We start from the raw sequence: 25,867 nt of genomic DNA, 5'->3' as shown, positions 1-25,867 counted from the left end.
GAGATCAACTGTATCTGAGATACTCAAACCAGCCCGTCTGACAACATCAACCATGCAGCAGACAAAGTCACGGAGAACACATTTTTTGTTTGATGTGAAAATGTCCTGAATCTCTTCATCTGTATATGCCCTTTTATGCACTGCTGCATGCTTTTCTAATTGGATAATTGCATGAATGGGCAGGTATACAGGTGTTCTGAATAAAATGAAGATTGTCCTTTGCAGGTGCCATCTCAATATACAGTATCATAGCAGTGTAAAGATTGTTGTATACAAACAGTACTTGTTGTGTGGGTTCTGTGACTGTTCTTTTTGAGATGCTGCTCTTCTGACACTTGTCATCAGTTGAGTCTCTCCCAGGTGTGAGACACTGTCTTTCACATTGCCGAACATTGAATCTAGCATGCTGCATTACTGTCACACACAGCACTAGGGATTTTGTGATGTTTTTGTTTAAGTCATTGTTGCACTGCTTCTTAGCGTTTGACAAAGATAGAAATGTGTGCTGTATTGAGTCCATATCTTCATTTGAGTGTGTGTGTGTGTGTGTTTAAATACACTATGCTCAAGAATAGTCAAGCCATCACAAGCATTTGAGTTTAAGATATCCTACCTCTGCTCTGTAAAAACATGCAATAATAATGAGTTATGGCACAAAGAAAACTAAATTTCAGCTGACATTACTCAACAGTCTACTCAAGTACTGTATTATCTATTGTTAGACTCAGTGCAGCATACATGAGAGTATGGTGAAATTTAATGCGCACATAAAATGCTTTTTTGCATTTACTTATTGATTTATTTTTAGATTTTTTAAATTAATGCATATGCTTAGGGCCTCTGCATTTTTAACCTCACATCCTTTTAGAGGTAAAGCCTGATCATTCTGTTTATCTGTCATGTCTTTTAAAGCAAACGAAGACATTGATTCAGAAGATGAATATTTTGAGATCCCCTCCATCAGCAGACACAGGGCCGGAGTGTATGAGTGCACAGCAGCCAACGACATCGCCATAGACACAAAGACGGTGACGCTGGTGGTCAACTGTGAGTTCTTTCTCTCTGTTCACACAGGTTGACCTTTTTCAAATATTTGGTAAAAGTGGAACAATAGTAACAATTATGTGAAATTATTATCTGAAATTATGTGCTTGCCTCGAGTACTATAATGAACTTTTATTCAAAGAAGTATTTTGATCTGAGAGGAACCAAGTGAAAAATAACCATGTTAAAAATAAATCTATAAAATGTTCTATATAGTCATGAAGCAAAAAAATGAAAAGGTGTTATATGACTCTCATATTTTATTCCCACACACTTCTGCCATTAGGAGGATCCTCAAGTATGAGAGAGAGGATTTATGAGTCGATTTCCTTAAATATTGTTTATAGTGTTAATAATTGAGATACAGTAGATAACTAAAAATTGCACTGAGGGCCTGACATGATGGGATATCCACTGATAAATAATTCATAAACGATGACATGGATTAAAATAAACATTATAATATATCTGAGTTCCCTTACTAAAGTCATAAATGCCATGTCTCACAAACTATTGTGTGTACGTGTGTGTGTGTGTGTGCGTGTATGTGTGCATGTGTGTGTGCGTGTGTGTGTGTGTGTGTGTGTGTGTGTGTGTGTGTGTGTAGATCCTCCCACTGTTTCTGAAGGAAGAGATGTGGGCGTGACTCTGGGTCACACTGGGGTCTTGAGGTGCGAGGCAGATGCTGTCCCAGAGGCAGATTTTGAGTGGTACCGAGATGACAGAAGGTAAATGAAAAAATAATTTTGCTACATCTTCTCAGTGCTGTTGAGATCATTTGAGATCCATATGCAGTCAGAGGATAAATATGCACTCAATCAGCAATTGCAATTGCGGTCAGTGTGTAATGTCCCTGTAAAAAACTCATTATTCTTTGAATACATAGCTTACGTACATATTGTAGGGCCTTGATGTATTTTATTATTTAGATATCCATAAGAGGTAATAAATGAGTATTCCATTAACTGGTTGAGGAGGGGTGAAAAGCATGTTTAACATGGTATAATCAAGTATTGTTTTCCACTGCAATAATTAATCCTCCTGTCATTGGTGGTGTACGTGTTTATATGTTTGGCAGATGTAATACAGAGAAAGAACAAACAGAAAGACATGCACAGGAAAAGCTTTCCTGAATGTCAGCATTACTGAAAATCAGCTTAATATTTCAGCCTGTGCTATACATTGGTTAAAAACTTTTTAGAGAGAGTTTTAACTGCCACAGAGTTTAAAAGGCTATAATCACGTTAATATTTGTAGGTAGGATGTTTGGATTAATGAACCTTCTATTATACCCTACAGTATATCCAAATAGTGGGTATACTGGCAATTCAGTTTTTAAAAACATATTTTCCATGAATAAATTTTATGTAGATTCACTTTCCATTAATTCATTCATTCATCTTCAGTAGCCACTTTATCCTGGTCAGAGTCGCAGGGGAGCTGGAGTCTATCCTGGGAACACTGATCCTGATGAGGGACTACACCCTGGAGAGGATGCTAGTCCATCATATGGAACTACACAAACACCCAACTACATGCCCATTCATGCCTACAGCCAGTTTAGCATTAGCCAGTCCACCTACATGCATGTTTTTGGGAGGTTAGGGGAAACACTCATGGTCATAGGAAGAACATCTGAAACTTTGCACAGACAGTAACTTGAGCTCAGAATTGAACCCTGGAGCTGTTTTTTTTCCATCCAAACTGTATTAATCCAAGCTTTATTGCTGTGAAAGAATCTGGTTAGGATTGGTGTAATACATGTACACATGTACACAATATCTCCAGAGGAGGTATTTATGTAGAAATCAGGGTTGCCAAATTGGATTAACAGTTTTCAATTCAGTTTAGAATCTTCCCAATTAACTGCAAACCCTGTCAAACTGTGGCCAAATATCAAAATAAATTATATCAATTAGCATAAGGTTATTTGTTTTCATACCAATGGGCTTGATATAATCTTAATTTGTGAGACACAGTCATAGACACACTGGAGGAAGTGCATGCTTTTCATCACATTCATTCATCTTTAGTAACCGCTTTATCCTGGTTAGGTTTGCTGATGGACGCCAGTCCATCTCAGACATGTAGATACAGTACGTCCTGTGTTTGTCATTGAAAAGAATATATAAGAAGCTTTAATTACAAAAACATATAATTATGTTTATGCAGTAATGAATGGGGTTATTACATACAGGAAGAATATACAACATCACAATTTATTCAACTTTTGATTTGAGTAATATTGATAACATACTGCAACACAGTCCTTTTTTAAATATGGGAAAATAGAGATCGCAAAATGTGTGCTTTAAAAAGGAAATAAATCCATAGGATGCTTCAGTTGGCCCTTTCAGCTCTGATTGAGGTGCTACGGAGTACGCAGAGGTTTGCACCTCAGTATATTTGACAGCTATTTCTATAGACACCTCATTTTGTGGTGCCATTTTGAGTGCTTTGGATATTACAGGTTAAAAGCTTCATATTTTGACTGATGCATCTTCTTTATTTTATATTCATCAAAATAATAAAAGGCTTTGCATTCTGTCTAAAGCACATTTGGGTGCAATGCATTTCAATATGTACACTCAAACCCATCTATGTTGTCAGCAAAGTGAAAAATCAAAGCTGTGTGTGATTAGTGGATGCTGCTGATGTTAATATCTTCTGGCTTCTGCACATTTTTTTTTAAATGTACAACGGGCCAGCTACCATCTGTGGCCATGGAATTCGGATGCTGTCACAAATGTCACCCTGCTCTTCAAAAGCAGCTCTGATGTGGTGCAAATCATGCTGAGCTGATCCAGCTCCCTCAGTTTGCTGCCTTGTCTTTCAGGATCTTCAATGGCTTTGATGGCATTGAGATTGAGGACTTCGGCCTCACATCAATGCTGACTTTTCACAATGTGTCTGAGGCAGACTATGGAAATTACACGTGTGTCGCCATCAACAAACTTGGGAGTGCAAACACAAGCATCATTTTATATGGTGAGTCAAGTTATACATGTGGGTTTTACATAAAGTAAACATTAAGCAAAAAAGTATATTTTTTCTTTATGCACAAGAAATATATTCAATAGCATTAATAGATCTAAAAAATACTATTCCTCCCATTCTTTTATAATTTTATAGCAAGTTTTGATGAATGTAGACAAATTATACAACTCAGCTCATTTGCTGAAAATCAGTTGGGAATCATAGGGATACATGATCCCTGCATGACAAAAACCTACATAAACATTTATGAAGGCTTATTCTTAAAAACATCAGTTGACATAAAGCCTGCCTTCAATTTTGATATCAAGTTGACATAACACTTCAGTCAAATGACATCTTTTTGTTGACTTACATTTTTATTATAAAAGTTTACACTATAACAACTAGCTCAGTGTAATTCTGTTGCACTATATGGCCAAAAGTTTGTGGACATCTAACCATCACACCCGGTTGTGCTTTTTCAACAGCCCATTTCAGATTTAGTCTCCCTTAGCTGTTATAATAACCTCCACTCCTCTGGGAAGACTTTCCACTAGATTTTGGATTGTGGCTGTGAGGATTTGTCCTTTCAGCCGCAAGAGTATTAGTGAGGTCAGGCGCTGATGTTGGGCAAGAAGGCCTAGGGTGTAGTCTACATTTTATTTCATACCAAAGATGTTCAGTGGGGCTGAGGTCATGGCTCTATGCAGACCACTTGAGGTCTTCGTCACGTGGCAAACTATGTTTTCATGGTGCTCACTTTGTGCACAGGGGCATTGTCATGCTGGAACAGGATTGGGCCTCTTAATTCCACTGAAGGGAAATTGTTATGCTACAGCATACAAAGACATCCCATGCAATTGTATGCTTCCAACTTTATGGCAGCAGTTTGGGGAAGATCTACATATGGGTGTGATGGGCAGGTGTATGGTCATAGTGTATGGCACATGGTGGCGTAATGACATACATTTTCAAGTGAGGTTTAAATTGGAAAATTTAAAGGTAAAAGTATCTCTGGACCTCAGCACATAATAATAATAATAATAATAATAATAATAATAATAATAATAATAATAATAATGCAGTAAGTACTAGCAGTGAGAGAAAGTATAAAATAATAACAATGTAAAATATAAAAACTACACTCACTGGCCACTTTATTTACTGGAATACCCTGCACATTCATGCAATTATCTAATCGGCCAATCGTGTGATGGCAGCGTAATGCATAAAATGCAGGTCAAGAGCTTCAGTTAATCTACACATCAAACATAAGAAAAACCCAGTTACGTTGAACGTGGCATGCTTTTTGCTGCCAGACAGGATGGTTTGAGTATTTCAGGAACTGCTGATCTCAGCAACTCAAAAGCAGATGTCGACAGTTTGGAAAACAAAAACAAACAAACAAACAAAAAAAAACATTTTTCCAGTCTTCAGCTGTCCAGTTTTGACAAGCATCTGCCCACTGTAACCTCAGATACCTATTCTTGGCTGACAGTAGTAGATTCGGTCTTTTGTTGTTGTAGCCCATCCTCCTCAAGGTTTAACCTGTTTTGAGATGCTTTTATTCTCATCATTGTTGTAAATTATTTGAGTTACCATAGCCTTCCTGTCAGTTTGAACCAGTCTGACCATTTTCCTCTGACCTCTCTCATCAACAAGGCGTTTCCACCTGCAGAACTGACACTCACTGGGTGTCTTTTTGTTTTTACTCCCCATTTCTGTTACACAGAAAGGCTGTTGTTTATGTAAATCCTAGGAGATCAACAGCTTCTGAAATACTCAAACCAGCCCATCTGGCACTGCGAACCATGCCAGAGTCAAAGTCACTGAGATCACATTTTCCCCATTCCCACGTTTGATGTGTACATTAACTAAAATTTCTTCATTTGTATCTGCATGATTTTATGCACTGCGCAGCTGCCACATCTTTGTATGATTGAATAATTACAAGAATGAGCAGGGGTACAGGTGTTCATAGTAAAGTTAGTCTTAACAGTCAAAAAGACAGAAAACATTATACAAACTGCAAGTATGTATGTTTCCTAGTAAAGAATGTATAGTTTTGCATATTTCTGCCTCAGGTATTTTTACTTATAAGTAATTGTTATGCATATATATGGCAGTGCAATGACACTGTATTGATAGAGTTGTTCATATTTTGACCTGTTCCTAAATTAGTTTGGAAGTTTGACAATTTCATATTATCACCATTGTATGACTTACCATCATATTATAATGTAAACAACCATAAAAAAAAAAAATTACAAAACAACCACAACAAAAATCTGGGTCAGTTGACTTGGGTGAAATGTCAACATCAGAATGGACAAAAGCAATCTTTGTCAGGCAACACCTAGTGGACTAAGATGTGTTACCAATGATTGCAAAGTTTCTGTGATATCCTGATGTTTGATATGGCTTGATCTATAGCCTTTGCCTCTTATATTGCCATTTTCGTTTGTTTGTTTTTGCTGATGTAGAAGTAATTGAACCCACTAGCTCGACGCTCTTGCAAGGTTAGTACACCGCATAAGCATGTCCTTTTAGCCCCTGCTTCTGCCGGGCCTGTTCCTGCTTGCTTTCTAAACAAATAAGCAAATAAATGAATGCTTTAATTTCCCTGTGAACCACATTGTGATGAAGAGACGATGTAGCTGAGGTGACACTCAAGTTGATCTGCAAGATTGCTACACCAAATTTCCCAAACAAGAATACGCTAATATAATTGTCTAGTGTCATCTGACAGAATGTGATTGTCAGGTTATAAAGTGGTAGCAATTCCTATTAAATGGTATGCTATCTTAGAAATCCAATTTGTAATGTCAATAATAAATGCGACATTTTGAGTGACATACAAAATTGCTGCTGGGGGAATAGCATGGTGCTGTCATGCCTCAGTCCGTCTTCAGTAGACCACAGTGGTGTGTTGAATTCTTCTCCATTCTTTGTTGCTTAAATGTGTTTTCTTTCTTCTTTATGTCTTTGTTTTCCTGTCTAACCTTCATGCACCATGCCATGGCTTCATTGTGGCTATGCATGCCTCCGTCTGCTGTGTGTAAGTACTCATCTGCAAAGTACAAATCATTTTGTTCTGTCTTATTCCCTGTTGGTGCGGTAAAATTTTCTGAAATGCTTATTGTGCTTTCCAGCCTAAATGCTCCATATGAAGACAATGCGCAGAATGTCTGACCTAAATTGAAAACACTTTGAGTGGGAATGATGACATTGTCTTCTCAAGAGAGTCATTAATTACTTTGAATTTGATTTTGAGAAACTGGTATTATTCTAATTATCAAACTGCAAGATTGAGTATAATCTGCTGTGGCACTATAATTGGATCGCTGTCTCTAAAATAAGACGCTAGTGAGCTCCACCAAATTCACAGGAAATTAGAAGACATTCTCAGAAAACCATCAAAGCACAAAGTTTAATAGACACTCCATATGATACTACAATATAACATTTGTTCAGACAGAAAATAGACACATGTCTGAGTTCTCATTTCCCCCCTCTATTTGGAAGGGATTAGTTTCTCAGGATGACGTCTGTAATAAAGTCTTTGCACACACGCTTTGTGATTACACTCTTGTGTCCAGGCAGTTATAAATGATCGTGAGACAAGAAAATGTCAGCTTTTTTCTATGTAGTCAGAAATTTGTGTGACACCAGGTGGTGTTCATATTTTTGCCATTTAAATGAAATGTATTTATTGAATGTATTTATTCCCAGTAAAGACAAATTGATAACATCCATAGCAATGACATATTTGAGAGGCTCTTTAAATGCATCCATCATTTAATGATTTCCAGAAATATTTTCTCCTAATCCATGGAACAGGCCAATTAAAAAAATAAATAAATAAACAGACAAATAAACAAGCAAGCAAACAAATAAATAGCTAGATAGCCAGATAGATAAAATCTGAACAAATCAGGCCAAACCTGTCCAAATAGGGCACAGCTGTATTTACTACATAATAATAATAATAACAATAATAAGTTAAAAACTGTACCCCGAACACAGAATTGTGTAATTTGGTTAACTTCATGATAATATTCATGTCAGGTAGGTATAGTATACATAAATTAAATTACAGTGACACCGAACAAATGGCACGTGATTAAGTGGTCCATTTAAAGAAGCATCATCTTAATTATAGAGTCAGACCTCTGTCATTTGCCATCTGCTATTGTTTCTCGCTTCGCTACTAATAAAATGCAAATCACTATATTCCATATTTATTTCTCCTTGTCAAATCAAAAGTACAATTCATACACACTTCTGGTACAGAATCTAATTTTAAGCCACATCTTTTGATAACACTCAGCACACATACAGAAGTTTGCTGTTTATTCCATACTGAGTCTTTTCCCTTTTTTAACAGTCATTACTTTCCCATAGTCAGCAGTAAACACTGGTTCACAGAAGGCTGATTGAAAAGTGAACAGATTAATGGCTGCCCGAGTTTTTCCTGCCATTTGCGCGACCATACTCAGACAGTCTCTGTTTTCTTCAGCCAACAGCACTGTCTTGTTAAGCCTTTCTGTAATTATGAACCCAAAGCAGCTTGTACAGTAAAGCCTCCATCCTCAGCCTCGTCAGCAATCTCACCACCAAACCTGCTCCTTGATTAGCGTGTTTATCGCAAACTGCAATTACAGTTGACCCACACTGTGCATGGGTAAAGGGTATGAGCTTTACATCATGTTAATGAAAGTGCAAGCCAGGAGGACAGGAGCAGCCAAGCAGCTCTAGCCAGAGGAAAGCAGATGCACTAATGATTCTTATATGAGCTCTAAACACTGTAGTTCTTTACCACATCTGAATTGTTTCTGGGGTTTTTTTGCCAGTTCAGAATTAGGGCCCGGTTCCACATCAGTTCTGCAACCCTTACAAAAACACTTTGACCTCTAAGTGGGCTTACTAGGCAAATAGTGCAGTAAAAGCAACAATTAATCTAGGCTGAACTGGATGCTTTAAGCGATGTTTCACTTTGGTATAACATTTTTTGTCCCCATTCACTCATAGTCGTTTTAAGGACTTTTTCTTGGTTCCAGGTGACTCTGCAGCAAATAATAGATAAGGAATCCATATTTACTACAGTGAAGTTGTTTTGCTACAGTATCTCACAGAAGTGAGTACACCCCTCACATTTTTGTAAATATTTGATTATATCTTTTCATGTGACAACACTGAAGAAATGACACTTTGCTACAATGTAAAGTAGTGAGTGTACAGCCTGTATAACAGTGTAAATTTGTTGTCCCCTCAAAATAACTCAACACAAAGCCATTAATGTCTAAACCGCTGGCAACAAAAGTGAGTACACCCCTAAGTGAAAATGTCCAAGTTGGGCCCAAAGTGTCAATATTTTGTGTGGCCACCATTATTTTCCAGCACTGCCTTAACCTTCTTGGGCATGGAGTTCACCAGAGCTTCACAGGTTGCCACTGGAGTCCTCTTCCACTCCTCCATGAAGACATCACGGAGCTGGTGGATGTTAGAGACCTTGTGCTCCTCCACCTTCCGTTTGAGGATGCCCCACATATGTTCAATAGGGTTTAGGTCTGTAGACATGATTGGCCAGTCCATCACCTTCACCCTCAGCTTCTTTAGCAAGGCAGTGGCCGTCTTGGAGGTGTGTTTGGGGTCGTTATCATGCTGGGATCATGCTCTGCTTCAGTATGTCACAGTACATGTTGGCATTCATGGTTCCCTCAATGAACTGTAGCTCCCCAGTGCCGGCAGCACTCATGCAGCCCCAGACTATGACACTCCCACCACCATGCTTGACTGTAAGTAAGACACACTTGTCTTTGTACTCCTCACCTGGTTGCCGCCACACACGCTTGACACCATCTGAACCAAATAAGTTTATTGTGGTCTCATCAGACCACAGGACATGGTTCCAGTAATCCATGTCCTTAGTCTGCTTGTCTTCAGCAAACTGTTTCAACCTTTTCCACCCCTTCAACCTTTGCAGCAATGCTGGCAGCACTCAAACGTCTATTTCCCAAAGTTAACCTCTGGATATGACGCTGAGCACATGCACTCAACTTCTTTGGTCGACCATGGTGAGGCCTGTTCTGAGTGGAACCTGTCCTGTTAAACCGCTGTATGGTTTTGGCCACCGTGCTGCAGCTCAGTGTCAGGGTCTTATAACCTAGGCCATCTATATGTAGAGCAACAATTCTTTTTTTCAGATCCTCAGAGAGTTCTTTGCCATGAGGTGCCACGTTGAACTTCCAGTGACCAGTATGAGGGAGTGTGAGAGCGATGACACCAAATTTAACACACCTGCACCCCATTTACACCTGAGACCTTGTAACACTAACAAATCACATGACACCGGGGAGGGAAAATGGCTAATTGGGCACAATTTGGACATTTCCACTTAGGGCTGTATTCACTTTTGTTGCCAGCGGTTTAGACATTAATGGCTGTGTGTTGAGTTATTTTGAAGGGACAGCAAATTTACACTGTTACACAAGCTGTACACTCACTACTTTACATTGTAGCAAAGTGTCATTTCTTCAGTGTTGTCACATGAAAAGATATAATCAAATATTTACAAAAATGTGAGGGGTGTACTCACTTTTGTAAGATACTCTATATACAAAGAAATGTAATTAAACACTTAATATTTATTCATGCTTGTGAATAAATCTTGGGCAATAAAAATATAGTTTTTGTGCTGGTTTGGTTTTTGAGATTTAAGAGCCCTATATATCAGCGTCAGTCAGTTGCCAAGTGATCTCAAATTGCATTAAATGTGTAACATCAAGCAAGGACAAATTAGTCCTGTACTACACAAATACGCACAAATTATTCTAATTATGTAAATTTTATGCCTTGGGTAGAAAAACACTGTTTTATTGGATGCAGCTCATAACCATTGGTGGGGAAGAATGGCATTAATAACAAAATAGCCACAAACAAAATTCAGAGGTTAACATACTTGACTTATACTATAGGCTACTATCTAGTGAATTTTTAAACTAACCTCGTAATAGGCAGTTGAATCTTGACAATATACAGAGATCCAGCGTACAGTCTAGCAGGTCATTGTGAGCAGTTTTAGGCATATCTTTGTTCAACAGTGTTTGATATAGCAGGTTTGTTTCCCATTGCACACACAGAAGAGCTAATATCATTAACAAGGGTTGCCAGTTTTCAGCAAAATTTCCAGTCCAACTACATCTCAAAAGCTACACAGACCTGAAACTAGCCCAAACAATTCAGATGTTAGAAAAACGAGACCCATTTTTCCCCCTTTCTGATGTAGGAACAGTATCCACTCCATAATCCCAATTTCCTTTTCCCAATCTCTGCAGTATATTTTACAGTAGAAATGGTTCTGTCCATCATAAATACAATGTCTGCACTTACATTTTGTCTTTGTTTAAAGAAATGTATTAGATTTTATATTGATGATTTGTTATAAAGATCTTGGCAACCACAGAATAGTTTAAACTAGCCCAATTGAACTTAAAAAACACTATCCTTGCATCCTTGTTATTAACTATACTGTCTGGTGCTCCAAAATCAAGCAATTTTGGCCACAGTAGTCACAAAAAACTCCTGTGAAATCCTGTACAGATTGGTATACAGTATATACAGTAAATGATTGTTGCAGTCCCATTTCTAAGTACTAGGTGCAAATAACTCTATGGAGCTAAATTGGGCTTCATGGATGATGCATGTAGTGGAACGGTTGTTAGATTGACATTAACATGAGAAAAAACAATGGATATAGCATGTCAGTCCAATGTTAGTGAGGGAAAACTTCTGGGTTACACATGTAACCCTGTTCCCTTAGAAGGGGACGAGACGTTGCATTTAGCATAACACTATGGGAGCGCCCTCGCACGCGACTGGCATCTGAAGCTTGTGTAAAATCATGCCTATTTATAGGCATGCCGTGATCAGGTGACGTGGCAATTAAGCACGTCACATGATATATATATGGCACCTGTGAACCGTGCCATCAGCCTCTTTTATCTGAAGCAAAGACGCAATTCACAGGCCTAACCCGGTATGACAAAGCTACGCAACGTCTCGTTCCCTTCTCAGAGAACAGGGCTACATGCATAACCCAGATGTTCCCTTTCAAAGGGAAATGCACGTTGCGTTTAGCGTAACACTATAAGAACAAGAATACCCACTCCGTCATACCGAGGGTACGGCCTGTTCAAAAAGACCCAAGCCCGATGGTCACTGCAAGAAACTCGGGCCCGGAGCAGAATGAATATCCAGGCTATAATATCGAATGAATGTGTGTGGCATAGACCACCCTGCAGCAGCACACACATCCTGTAAGGATACCCCACTGGACAAAGCCTTCGAGTAGGCAACCCCTCTAGTGGAATGAGCCCTTATGCCCAGAGGCGTTGCGAGACCACGCACCTCATAAGCGATAGAGATTGCTTCCACTATCCAATTAGAGATGCACTGCTTTGACACAGCATCACCTCTACTGTCGCCGCCAAGCAGACCAGCAGCTGCTCCGACTTACGCTACTGGCCAGAGTGGTGGACGTAAGTACAGAGAGCCCTTACTGGACACAGCAGGTGCATTCTCTCTTGTTCCGGTGTGAGGAACAGAGGAGGGCAGAAAGCCTGCAACACCACAGGCTGGGCAGCAGATGTAGGCACCTTAGGAATATAATTCAGCCTAGGATACAGGAAGGTCTTGGCTAATCCAGGGGTAAAGTCAAGGGCGGAAGGGGCAACAGAGAGAGCTTGTAGATCTCCTACTCGCTTGAGAGATGTCAGGGCCAGCAGAAGAGCTACCTTTAGAGTCAGAAGCTTCTCAGAGGCTGATTGTAAGGGCTCAAATGGGGCACGTGACAGACCTTCCAGGACCACAGAAAGGTCCCAGGAAGGTATGCGCGGCCTGCAAATTGGCATCAGCCGCCTGACACCACGCATAAACCTCGAAGTTAGAGCATGTTGCCCCACAGAGGCTCCAGCAGGGGCATGGCTGGCCGAAATGGCGGCCACGTAAACCCCGATTGTAGAAGGAGCCCACCTTGCTGAGAAACATCCTTGTAAGAACTCCAGGACTGTAGCTATTGCGCAGTTCACTGGGTCTAGCTGACGTTCCTCACACCACAAGACAAAAAGCCGCCACTTGAGTGCATACAATTTCCTCGTGGATGGTGCTCTAGGGTTCAACATGGTCTCTACAACCTCAGTTGTGAGAACAGAATGTATGAGCTGGTGCCCCTCAGGGGCCAGAGCCACAGTTTCCATAGTTCTGGCCGAGGGTGATAAATCAGCCCTCCGGCTTGAGACAGTAGATCCACTCTAAGGGCTCAAATGGGGCACCTGACAGACCTTCCAGGACCACAGAAAGGTCCCAGGAAGCCTGCAGATGGGCCTTAGCCACCTGACACCACGCATAAACCTTGAAGTTAAAGGGTGTTGCCCCACAGAGGCTCCATCAACAGGGGCGTGGCTGGCCGAAATGGTGGCCACATAAACCCTGATTGTAGAAGGAGGGGGCGCAGACATAATCCTCCCTGGTGGTCAATATATGAGACCACCACTGTGTTGTCTGTAAACACAAGGTGACCTCTCAATTGAGGAAGAAGGAATTTCAGTGCTAGAAATATGGCCCACATTTCTAGGCAATTTATATGCCACTCCAGACAAGGGCCGCTCCAGAGACCGTGAGCTGGACAGCTGTCTAAGACCACGCTCCAGCCCGTGAGGGAGGTGTCTGTCATTACTGTCTTGCGCTAAGGAGACACACCTAGAGTGTGACCCAAGGCTAGAAACTGGGGACACTCGAATTGTCAGAGCATGTAGGCATTGCCGTGTGACACTGATTACTCTCAGAGGTTTCATCCTTGGACGAAACCCCCAATTTCTGAGCCACCACTGAAACAGTCTCCTGTGCAATAGGCCCAATGGTATGACGTTGGCTGCTGCTGCCATAAGCTCCAATAGTCTCCCATAGAGACTGAAGGGGATCCCAACATCCAGCTTTATCTTGGTCAATATTGATAGGATTGACCTTACTCATGTTGGGGATAGAAACGCCCTCATCATAGTAGAATCCTTATAGCCCCTAGAAAAGTTGTCCACTGCACTGGAGAAAGCATACTTTTCTGATTTTCAACCTGAGCCCCAAGCTCTTCATGTGGGAAGAACAACATCTCGATATTGAACCGCTAGTTCCCTGGATCATGCTAGAATTAACCAGTTGTCCAGGCAGTTTAGCACATGGATGCCCTGGAGTCACAATGGAGCCAGAATGACATCCATGAACTTTGTGAAGGTGCAATGGGATAAAACTAGCGATACTTCTATGTGGAAATATGCACCTTTTAGATCTATCATCACAAACCAGTCCTCAAACTGAATCTGTGGAACGATAAGTTTGGGCATCAGCATCTTGAACCTGTATGTCCGAAGAGTACAGTTCAGATGATGCAGGTCTAAAATTGGCCGCGTACTCCTCTATTTCTTGCGGACCAGGAAATAATGGCTGTAAAAACCTCCTTCCCTCAGGGAACGGGGTACATGTTCTATGGCCCCTTTGTCCAAGAGGGATCTTACTTCCTGCGATAACGTCGGGCTCTGGTCTGTGTTGATTACTGTGGTGAGCACACTTCTGAACCGTGGGGGTCGACCTCTAAACTGGACCTGGTAACCCTTTTCTATGGTAGACAGAACCCATGGAGACACATTTGGCAGTAGTTTCCACATTGCCAGACGGTCTTTTAGTGACATTAACTATTCCACATTCTATTGGAGGGAAAGCATCAGATTTTCGTTGCCCTGTGACAGCTCGCTGACCAGAGAACACTGAAAACTTGGGACAGCCTTGACTTGGGGAGGCCCTACAGTAGTACTGGGGTCTGACTGCCCTAACAACCTCATGTCCCCTCATACGTCCCTGCACGGCCCCTCTGGACCGTTCCTCTATGTCTGCTTGGCCTTTATGACCATTCTCAGATCAGGCCTAGTATCATGCCGCGATTGTGGCTGCCAGGTTCCCCTGGCTGTCTGCGGGGGTTGGTGGCTGCCATACTCGCCTTCTGTGTCTCCCTCACACTAGCACTGGCCCGGGCTCCACTCGTGGATGCCTGGGTGAACTCGACACAACAGGAAGGAACTGGCTGAATGCCGCCATATGTCGAGCTCACTCAGCAGGTCTGCTTGGTAGGCCTGCAACACTGTCATTGTCTGCAGTGACCCACAAGCAAGACCACTACTGCATAGGGCTTTCCCACCAGTGCCATGGTGGCCTTACACGGTGGCTTGGGTGGCAAAGCTGGCCCCCCTAAATTACCTGCCGTCGATGGAGAGAGGTAGCTTGCAAGCGCCTCCTCCACCTTCAGCATAGCTAAATAGCCATGCCGTTCATTCCCCACAATGGCCGAATAATCTGACATTGTGGGGTTATAAATACAGCTTATGCATGATTTTCCCCCAGAAGCATGATATTTTGTCGTGCACTTCTGGAAGAAAGGGGAGTTTTCTGCAGTGTGAGGGATTTACTTTCACTGGGGAAAAAAAGCTCATCCAGCCTTAGTAATCACTTAAAGCAGTTCTTTATATGCTGCTCTCAGTTTTTAGCACATCCTCCTGGCTCCTCTGAGTCAGAGAGGAATTATTACTATCATTTTTGTGTGTGCGCGTTTTTTTTTTGTTTGTTTTTTTTGGTTTTCCATAGCGGAAGGAGGAGTCGCGACGCGAGCTCCAAAATCCAGCGGAGAGCAAGAGACAGAGCAAGAGATAGAGCGGCGCTCGTCTCCGGCTCCTCTTCCACATCCATAAGAGATCTCCCGGACCTGAGACTGCTAGCTGCCCAGATCCGCGAGGCTCTGAAACCCAACTCGCTTCGGCTTCCGAGAAGAGAGGGAGTCGCTAGCGGACCTGTCTAATGTAGGCATTACACAGTCTACACAGTCTGCACAGTCAGACCTCTCGAGGGCTGCCGTCGCATGCTCCAGCTCTAGATACTTCACACAGAAAGTGTGCACTACTCCCTGTGATGAAACAGGAGCAAGGCGTAACACACTTCCTGAATTCTCTCACTCATATTTTTCTTTTTTCTTCTCTTTATTAAAGGGATAGAAAAGTCCAGAGATTTTGAGAAAAGTTAGAGAGGAAATGAAGCATCTTTTTGTATCTTTACACAAACAACCGACATGCAGTCTCGCTGAAGATAATAAGGTTGATGGCGCGATTCACTGGTGCCATATATATATATATCACGCGAAGCGCTTAATTGCCATGTCACCTGATCACGGCAGGCCTATAAATAGGCATGATTTTACACAAGCTTCAGATGCTGGTCGCGTGCAAGGGCGCTCCCATAATATTGTGCTAAACGCAACGTGGAGTTCCCTTTGAAAGGGAAAACTCAAAGGACATTGCAAAAGATTGTTTAGTTGAACTAGACAGCAAATTTTCATTAAAAAGTGCTTTTGGATGCTGTTTTTCAGAATTATAGTTGTCTCTGTAACCAGGGATTTTTCAGTGTATGCCATCAGATGTACACTCACTGCACTGACCTTACAGTTCCTGAGTTTACTTTTGTGTCATTCATATTCAAACTTTCCTTGTGAACATTTCTGCACAATGTTACATAACCACTTATTATTATTCTCAAACTTTATGTCCAAAATTTTATTTATATAACCTTGCTTGAATGTGCCTTACAAAGGTGAATACAAGTGAATGAGTAATGCTGAAGAAATACTGATTTTGCTACTGTTCACACTGATGCAGTAAGAAGAAATGGACTCCAGGAAAAAAAAAATGTAAATAATGATGACAATAATAACAGCTCTGTTAATAGCACTAGTGCTATATCTTTCCCTACAAGTTGCCCACACTGAATGAGCTGCCTCCTGGTTTTCTTGCTTTTTAATTGCTGCTGCCCAAATGTGTTTCTTTTTTGAAACAAGTGCCTTGTGTCATATAATTTCTCTTTTTAGAAATGACTTCATCTGTTTTAGAGCAAACAACCACTGAATGCAATCAGTTGTGTGAAGGTTTGTAATAGCAGACCTAAAACTACCAGACCTAATCCCTAATCTACTGACTGACTGACATCAATCATTAACAATTTACTAACCCTAGAAACTACCATAAATAACAAAGTTAGAGGAAAATCTGAATTAGTGAATTAAAGCAAAACTTAGGTGACCAGTAACTAAAGCAGTGTTTTAATGTCAGAGCTTTTCTGAGAAATTTTTTAAAAGTATAATGTGTAGTGGCATGTCCAGACCAGTTGTAGACATAAGGATATATCAATAAATGATCAAATTTGACTATCAAACTGGAAATATGACAAATGTTACATAACATTTACAACTACCCAAGGTGCAGAATTCTAAGAATGTGTGCTGTAAAATTGTGCCTGATTAATAAATTCTGCTTATAATTATTCATTTTGCACAATCATATGTATATACAATGCTTGCATAAGTATTCATCCTTGAATGCTTCCACATTTTGCTGTAAACTGAAACTGAAATCGACTTAATACTAAGTGCATGCTCTAAATGTGCAGAAAATAGCACAAAATATTGAAGTGGGATGGAAAATTTATATATATAGTTTTAAGGGCTTGGAAGTGCATACATTATGAGAGGATGTAAGGGCTTGGAAATTAATGGCGTATACTGTATTGAAACAGCCAGAATGATGGCTCTACTTTGCTTAGAGGTAAAAGTGTGTTGTTTCTGGTGTAATGCTAAATAACACTGAGGTTATGCTACATTCTATGAACACACAAATTTTTAAGAAATGAAAGAAATTGAATGACGTTAAGCTGACTAATGTAGCTAGCTAACCAATTCTTAGCATTAGTTCAGCAGCTGTTTAATCTAGCTGAATATATGTAAAAATAACATTAGCAAACAAATTAGGGCATTCTTATCTGGTGTTATTTTTATGTACATTACATATTCAGAGTAAAAATAAATATTCAGAAATTCATAAATATAAAAAGATTAATTAACATCCCTTTGAAATCCACAAATGTTTTTTGGAGGTCATCGTGAGGACACAATGTTTACCTCAAGGAGCAAATTGTTTTGTGGATAAAATTCTGAACAGCTCTTAAAGTGAGCCGTAACCATAGCCGTAACATTTTCTTTACAGAAGAGTGCATGGAATGAACAAAATCATTGCGGAATTAATTCAACAACTCAAAATAGGTGAATTAAATGTGATAAAGTATATTATATCCCATTCCCGGGTTACAATTTCATGACCTCAGTTTAGTATTCATTGGCTTTATTAATTTGTTTGCATGAGTAAAATAATAAAAAAGAATGAAAAATAATAGGATTTGCTGGATCAAGTGCTATTTTATAAGCTGCTGAATAATGTGAGTGAACACCAAATAGTTAAACTAAATTTGCAGTGATTGTCATAATTACAACTAGGACTATTCATGAGCAATATAATTGCGATTTATAAGAGTACTGGATTAGACGTTTATTTGAATGGGTGCCTTCTTGGTTATATATCATCATTTAATCTTCTTTAGTTTTTCATTTACAAGTTGTCTCTTGGTTTTATGTTACATTGTATAATATTTGGCAGCAAAGAATAATATATATATATATATATATATATATATATATATATATATATATATATATATATATATATATATATATCTTTCTTTCTATTATGCAGCTTAATGTTTAATCATAATTCATACAATCTGGATACTCTTTAGGACCCGGTGCAGTTCAAGATGGTAACAGCGGTACAACAGGGACATACACACCCGTCTGCCTCCTCCTCATCGTTCCCCTGCAGCTGCTGCTCAAGTTTTGATGGTGAAGAGGTTTTCGGCTGGAATTGGTCCCATCTCTCTCGTCACTCATATCAACCCCTGCAGCCACCGATGAGAGCAGAGGGTGGGCATGTAATTCCCCACTACTCCTTTTTAATAAAGTAATCATTCCATTTTACTTTATATTAGTGTTATATAAATATCTCCTATATTTATCCTTTTCTTTTTTTTCTTTTGCCCCAGTGAAAATATCATTATTTATATATAGGAAACAGGCCTGTTGAGGTGAGGCTTCTCCAATATATATTTGCATATGAAATTTTTTCTGTAAGTGTAGTTTCATTTAACCAATTGTAACCTCTTCTAAAACTTTAATATAACACTTAATAGGAGAATAATATTATTCCAAGAAAAGTGCACATATGTCTCCCTTTTTCTTGTTTGTCATCACAGTGACCTCAAGAAGTAAGAATCACTGTACAATTATTTGTAACATTTTTTTTGTAATATAGCTTTCCAGAAATTTGGGGGAGATGGGGCACATCCGCTACTCCCCATCGTATTTTTTTTTTTTTTTTGTGGTAATATTTATAAGGTTTATTTTACAAATTTGGGGGAGATGGGGCACATCCGCTACTCCCCATCGTATTTTTTTTTTTTTTTTGTGGTAATATTTATAAGGTTTATTTTACAAATGGATACATATGATACAAAAGAAACACAGAATTGGGTTTAAATTTTAAAGGCAAAGTGGGGATTCTGCAGAACCATTAAGAAACTCACTACTAATGCTTAATTTAGTCTGCAGGAAGATAAATTAATGTTTGGGATAATTTAATGTAATTTAATGTAATATGATGTACACCAATTCAAAATCATTGTTTCCTTAGCTTTCTTAATATTATCAAGCAACAATAGATTTAAACTCCAATCCCTCTTTGCATTTTGACTGAGTAGGGCTGCATCCTATGTTTTGGGTTAAAGCCATTCCAAGCAGCAGACATTTCCATTACAGTGACCGAGAGAGCCCAAAGAGCTATCAGCTAACACGTCTACGTTTCAGATCTCATAATTTTTAAGTTGGTTTGGAGTTGTGGTGACACAAAAGCATTGGTATTACCATTACTATTGCTGTATCTCGAACAATTATTTTATTTTTTATGTCAACCCATCCCTATATATTTCATGTAATAATGCACCTTCTTCAATTTTTCAATAATTCTATAAAAGTTCCCATACCAACATAGTTCATCATCAATAAGTTCTCTTCTCTATATGCATATTATTTGTACAAAGGGAAAATATGCACCTGTTTTTACTAAAGTTGTGAACCAGTTTAATACAATGCAACAGACTTTTCTATTTTAAGTTGCTGCTCTGGTTGTGAGTCATGTAATTTATTTCTGAAATTTGCATTGCATTTTGCATTACAGTAACTTCTAAAAAAATGTTTATTGTAAAATCTATTATTAAGTAGTATGCTTTCCACATGTTGTACAGAGCAGGATGAAGTAAACTTGTCTATCATCGTCTTACCTTCAATATCTGAGTTTCACAATGGTATCATTGCAGAGAAGGTGTGTGGTCTGCTTAAGCATCTATACATTTTTATCATTTTTGTCTCACTGTTTTTGCCTGAATATTTGCTGAATATATATATATATATATATATATATATATATATATATATATATATATATATATATATATATATATATATATATCCCCAGTCAAAGTACCTCAAAGACAAAACTCACTTTGTTATTATTTATTTCTAAGCACTACAGTCCACGTGCATGTCCAGATTTAAATTACAGGAAGACTTCAGTAACTGTGACTGGTGACTAAAAATAAATAAAAATGAAAAATAAATAAATCACATGTATTGAAATATGCCCAGCAAATAAGACAGTCCTGGGCACATGGCTTGAAACAGAAGTGTAAGAATAACATTATCCATCCTTATAATGGTGGATTTCAAGCACAAGTTATAATTAAATTTGAAGCCGTGTGGCATTTGTGCACTGACTTATGGCAGAATTTTGTATGTGGTTACTTATGAAGATATACTCTAAATCACTACAGTTTTGTCCTTTCCTTATTTTTTATTTTTATTTCCTTTTTTATCAGGTTTTGGTCCAAATAAAAAGTATGTGCAATAGAGTTTTCTTTCAAACGAATAGCATTATGAAAGCACAGAAATCACTTGTCACATTTTTCCACACATGAAATGTCCAACTTAAATTGCACCAACTCTTTAGGACCATTTGTGATGTGTGTATAGAAAGTGAACTTTGTAATCTGGGTTTATGAACTGAGGCATTTGGACGAAGTGAACCTATTACTGCACCATGTTATCTTCTAAAGGGGAGTTGTGCTCGTCTGTGCATGGCCAGAGTCCACACCTTTACCATGGATGAGTGAATTGGTGCAAATTTGTTTTAAAAAATGGCACCCAAACAAGTCTTTAAAAAAATAATGTATTGCTCCTCTCCTACATGATTCCTTGTGGAGGACCAAATCAAATTAAACTCCATGTAATGTAAAGTAATTGTTGCTTCATGTTTTTCTTTATGAATATTGTGTGTTCATATTTAAGACTTACAACAATAAAATGTTGTAGCTAAAAAGAACATGCTTTAGTGGTTTAATTGTATTGTTTTTTTGTTTTGTTGTTTTTTTTTTCTTCCAGAGTGGAATGTTAGATTAGTATTAATGCACCAAAATGCAAATTTCAGTCCAATTTCAGTAAACATGCAATTTCAGTAAACAAATGAAACTGAACTGCAAAATTCCAAGTTAAAATCAAAGTTGAAAAAAAAAAGTGAAAAATGAAACCTGTCTCTTTCTAACAGGCTTGTTTTATTTAAATGATCATTTTTAAAACTCATTCTTATTAAAACTCATTCTTATTACCAACATGCTATACATGTTTTACTGTATGCTACCACTTTACTTAGTTGAGAAAAAGCTGAAAAATGACAGATTATTCTCACAGATTAACACTTTAAGCATTCACAGTCAGTACACATGTAAAGTCACTTTTCATTGTTTCACTTTTTTTCACATTTAATTTGAATTTTTTTTCATTAAAAAATCCATTATTAGGCATACAGTACATATTTGGTAGCTGAAGATTCAGTGCAGCCTTGAGATGATTGGTTAAGTGTTCAATTTTGAAACTAGAAAAAAAGGTTCTTAGGAGTTGAATTCTTTTTTTTATTATTCATTGTAACATTGTAATTTTAAAATCTCAAAATAAATTAAAGCTGCAAGCAGCGATGAACGGGCCCTCGCAGCTGGGTGCACGTTGGGGCTGCTCTGCTAGGGGAATGCCATTAAAAAAAATTTAGCACTTTTTAGCATATCGTTATTAGGTGTGTATCAAGATGTAAACTGTATCATTTCCTGTTACCAGCAGTGGCGCTATGACTAATTTGGAATCTTGGCATGTAGATGTCTTCAGGCCTGGACTTTTATCAAACGTGAAGTTTGGAGCAGATTGGACATTCTATGTTTGAGATATAACAACTTCCTTTTTCATGGCAAAACATCGAAATTTGTCAAACCGCCACGCCATACAGCGAAAACTCAAAAGCTTTGCAATTTAGCATTGCCTATGCCTTTCTATGAGACTGACCAAATATGATGCCGATCTGATGAAATCTCTAGGAGGAGTTCTTTAAAGTACGAGGCCTGGAAATGGCAAAAAAAAACGGAGCAAAAATTTAAGAGAAAAATCAAAATGGCTTCCCATTGAGTTTAGGGCATGGGTTCAAGAGAAGTTTTTGTACGTATTGGTATCCTACACATGTTTACCGAATTTCGTACATGTAGGTGAAACGTAGTGCGAGGCGCACATTTGTGAAATTTTGTCGGTGGCGCTATAGAGTCATTTTGCCACACCTAAGTTAAATGACCGGATACATGTATAATTTTGTCATACTTTAATAAGTGTGCCAAATATCCTGAGTTTTCGAGCATTCCAAAGGTGTCAAATGTGCATTTAAAACATAGGGGGCGCTATGGAGCCGATGAGGCACAACTATGATAAAATGCAATGTCATATCAATTAATGTTGTAAGACAAATGCATATGCAAAGTTTCATGGATTTTCAACCATCTTAAGTCTCTCAAAACACTGCGAGAAACTTTGAAAATCCAACATTTCATCCAACATTGCCGACTTCCTGTTGGGCAGAGTCAGATACAACCATGTGAACTTTGTCACACTTGATGAGAGCAATGACTATAGTAAATCTCGTGCACATCGGAGCAAGTTTATCCTGACCATTGCCTGCATTCTGGGGCGCTATGGAGCTCCTCGACCATGCCCATGCCCATGCCCTACGGACCTATTAAATTTTCACCGGTTCTGATGCGTCTGCCAAGTTTCATGAGTTTTTGGGTATGTTTAGGCCCTTAAAATCACACGAATGCATGAAAAATAATAAAAATAATAATAAACACCAGGAAAACAATAGGGCCCTGCACCTCCAGTGCAGGGCCCTATTGCTCGGGCCCTAATGAACTAATCTTCCACAACCGATGGCCAAAAAAAATAGGAAAATTATTATTTCCACTAATTCAGCTTTATCGGGTTTGGCAGGTCTTGTGGGGTGTTCCTAGTATGCAGTGGTTAGTACCTAAAGTGGTCCAAGGAAGGACAATCGGTGAAATAGCGACAGGGTCATGGGCGCCCAAGACTCTTTGATGCACGTGTGTAGTGAAGGCTAGCCCATCTGCTCCTATCCCACAGAAGAGGTACTGCAGCACAAATAGCTGAAAAAGATAATGTTGACTATGATATAAAGGTGTCAGAACAAACATTGCATCGCAGCTTGCTGCATATGGGGCTGCGTAGCCGTAGACCGGTCCGAGTGCCCATGCTGACCCCTGTCCACCACTGAAAGCACCTACAATGGGCACGTGAACATCAGAACTGAGCCATGGAGCAATAGAAGAAGGTGGCCTGGTCTGATGAATCACTTTCTTTTACATCATATGGATGGCTGGGTGTGTGTGCATCACTTACCTGTGGAAGAGATGGCACCAGGATGGCAAGCAGGCGGAGGCAGTGTGATGCTCTAGGCAATGTTCTGCTGGGAAACTTTAGGTCCTGGCATTCATGTAGATGTTATTTTGGCACATATCACCTACCTAAATATTGTTGTAGACCAAGTACACCCCTTCATGGTAATGGTATTCCCTAATGGCAGTGGCCTCTTTCAGCAGGATAATGTGCCCTGACACACTGAAAATTTGTTCAGGAATGGTTTAAGGAACATCACAAAGAGGTCAAGATGTTGACTTGGCCTCCAAATTTACCAGATCCCAATTTGATCGAGCATCTGTGGGATGCGCTGGCCAAACAAGTCCGTTCCACGGAGGCCCCACCTCACAACTTACAGGACTTAAAGGATCTACTGCTGACCTCTTGGTGCCAGATACCACAGCACACCTTCAGAGGTGGAGTCCATGCCTTGATGGGTCAGAGCTGTTTTGGTGCACAAGGGGAACCTACACAATTGGACAGGTGGTTGATCGATGTGTGTGTGTGTGTGTGTGTGTGTGTGTAAATAAATAAAATAAATAAAGATAGATTGGTATCTTCATATTGTACAAGCCTAATTGCAACCAATATCTATGTCAGGGAAAGGTCAATTGGGTCAGTCCATGGATTTACAAAGAACAATGTTAGGAGAAAAAAAGCATTTTAGTAACTTATTCAGTATCTTCCCGGCTGTCAATGTTTTGTTTACATTGTCCAAAATAGTCTCAGTTGTTTCGTGTTACCCCTTTGATTAGTTTGTATTATTAATCCCCCGTGTGAATTTGTTCAGTGCGAAGTATTGTTTAGCTGCCAGAGCTGTACCAAGTTTTTTGATCTTTGTTCATGCTTCCTGGTATTTGATCCTGCTTTTTCACTCTTGTTTCTGAGATTTTTGTTTTGCCTAGTTTTGCCTGGTGATTGCCTGATCCTTGCCTGTCTTTGTATCTTGATGTTGCCTTTTGTACTGGATTTGTCTGCCTGCCTTTCTTAATATATAAAGCTTATACTGCGACTGCATTCATCTGCCCGCCCCTTATCTGACACTAGCTAATCAGCTACTTACTCATTTGTACCAGACAGCACTAGATTTATATGAACCCTCTGAGAGTGCAGGAATGCTAAACACACATGACCTGGAGAGATATGTTACACACAACATGGCTGAGGTTATGCTTTATTTTTTTACATAACCATTTAAATCTTGTGTTAACTCTAACATATTCTAATGGTGCATTATGTGTATTAAAAGGATCCCTCATGAGAAAATATAGATGATCATGTCTTGTTATTGTTGATTTTGTATTTCCAGTTTCATTTTTATTGAACATTTCTGCTGAAAATTTCTGCTGTACATTTCTACTGAACATTTCTGCTGAACATTTCTGTTGAACATTTCTACTGAACATTTCTGCTGAACATTTCTGTTGAACATTTCTACTGAACATTTCTGCTGAATTAAACATTTCTGCTGAACATTTCTGCTGAACATTTCTGTTGAACATTTCTGCTGAACTAAAAATTTCTGCTGAACATTTCTGTTGAACATTTCTGCTGAACATTTCTGTTGAACATTTCTGCTGAACATTTCTGCTGAAATAAACATTTCTGCTGAACATTTCTGCTGGACATTTCTGCTGAACTAAACATTTCTGCTGAACATTTCTGTTGAACATTTCTGCTGAACTAAAAATTTCTGCTGAACATTTCTGTTGAACATTTCTGCTGAACATTTCTGCTGAACTAAACATTTCTGCTGAACATTTCTGCTGGACATTTCTGCTGAACATTGTTGATTTTGTAAGGTTTTGTAAGGATTTATTTTTCTGAGATGTTATAGTGTGTATCTCTTCATAATGTGATTTTTCACATCTGATGTATAAAAAATGGTCATATTGATTCACTCAAGATTAGGGTTTATTTTTCAAAAATTTGGTGCATTGTAATAGGTGGTCTGCATCTGTCAGTCTTTACTCCCATGGATTATATGCATTAAATACTGATGTTCTAAATAAATGAAAT

General features: G+C 39.0%; 1 protein-coding gene across 3 annotated transcripts in view; it reads left to right on the top strand.

Annotated features, from left to right (window-relative positions):
- ntm (neurotrimin) overlaps window positions 1-20,444 on the top strand; it is a 470,405-nt gene extending 449,961 nt beyond the window's left edge. The window contains exons 5-10 of one of the 3 annotated variants that reach the window (XM_053644572.1): window positions 913-1,047; window positions 1,652-1,772; window positions 3,881-4,032; window positions 6,504-6,539; window positions 16,979-17,035; window positions 18,736-20,444. In XM_053644572.1, the coding sequence (XP_053500547.1) occupies window positions 913-1,047; window positions 1,652-1,772; window positions 3,881-4,032; window positions 6,504-6,539; window positions 16,979-17,035; window positions 18,736-18,836 (602 nt within the window). In that variant the 3' untranslated portion in view covers window positions 18,837-20,444. The remainder of the gene's footprint in view (window positions 1-912; window positions 1,048-1,651; window positions 1,773-3,880; window positions 4,033-6,503; window positions 6,540-16,978; window positions 17,036-18,735) is intronic. The other 2 variants (XM_053644574.1, XM_053644573.1) reach the window with 2 other exon arrangements.
- The last annotated feature ends 5,423 nt before the right edge of the window (window positions 20,445-25,867 follow it).

This window comes from Ictalurus furcatus, chromosome 16 (genome assembly GCF_023375685.1).
Source record: "Ictalurus furcatus strain D&B chromosome 16, Billie_1.0, whole genome shotgun sequence".
Lineage (NCBI taxonomy): Eukaryota > Metazoa > Chordata > Actinopteri > Siluriformes > Ictaluridae > Ictalurus > Ictalurus furcatus.
Note: the sequence above shows the minus strand (reverse complement) of the source record. Positions and strands in the feature narration are given on the sequence as shown.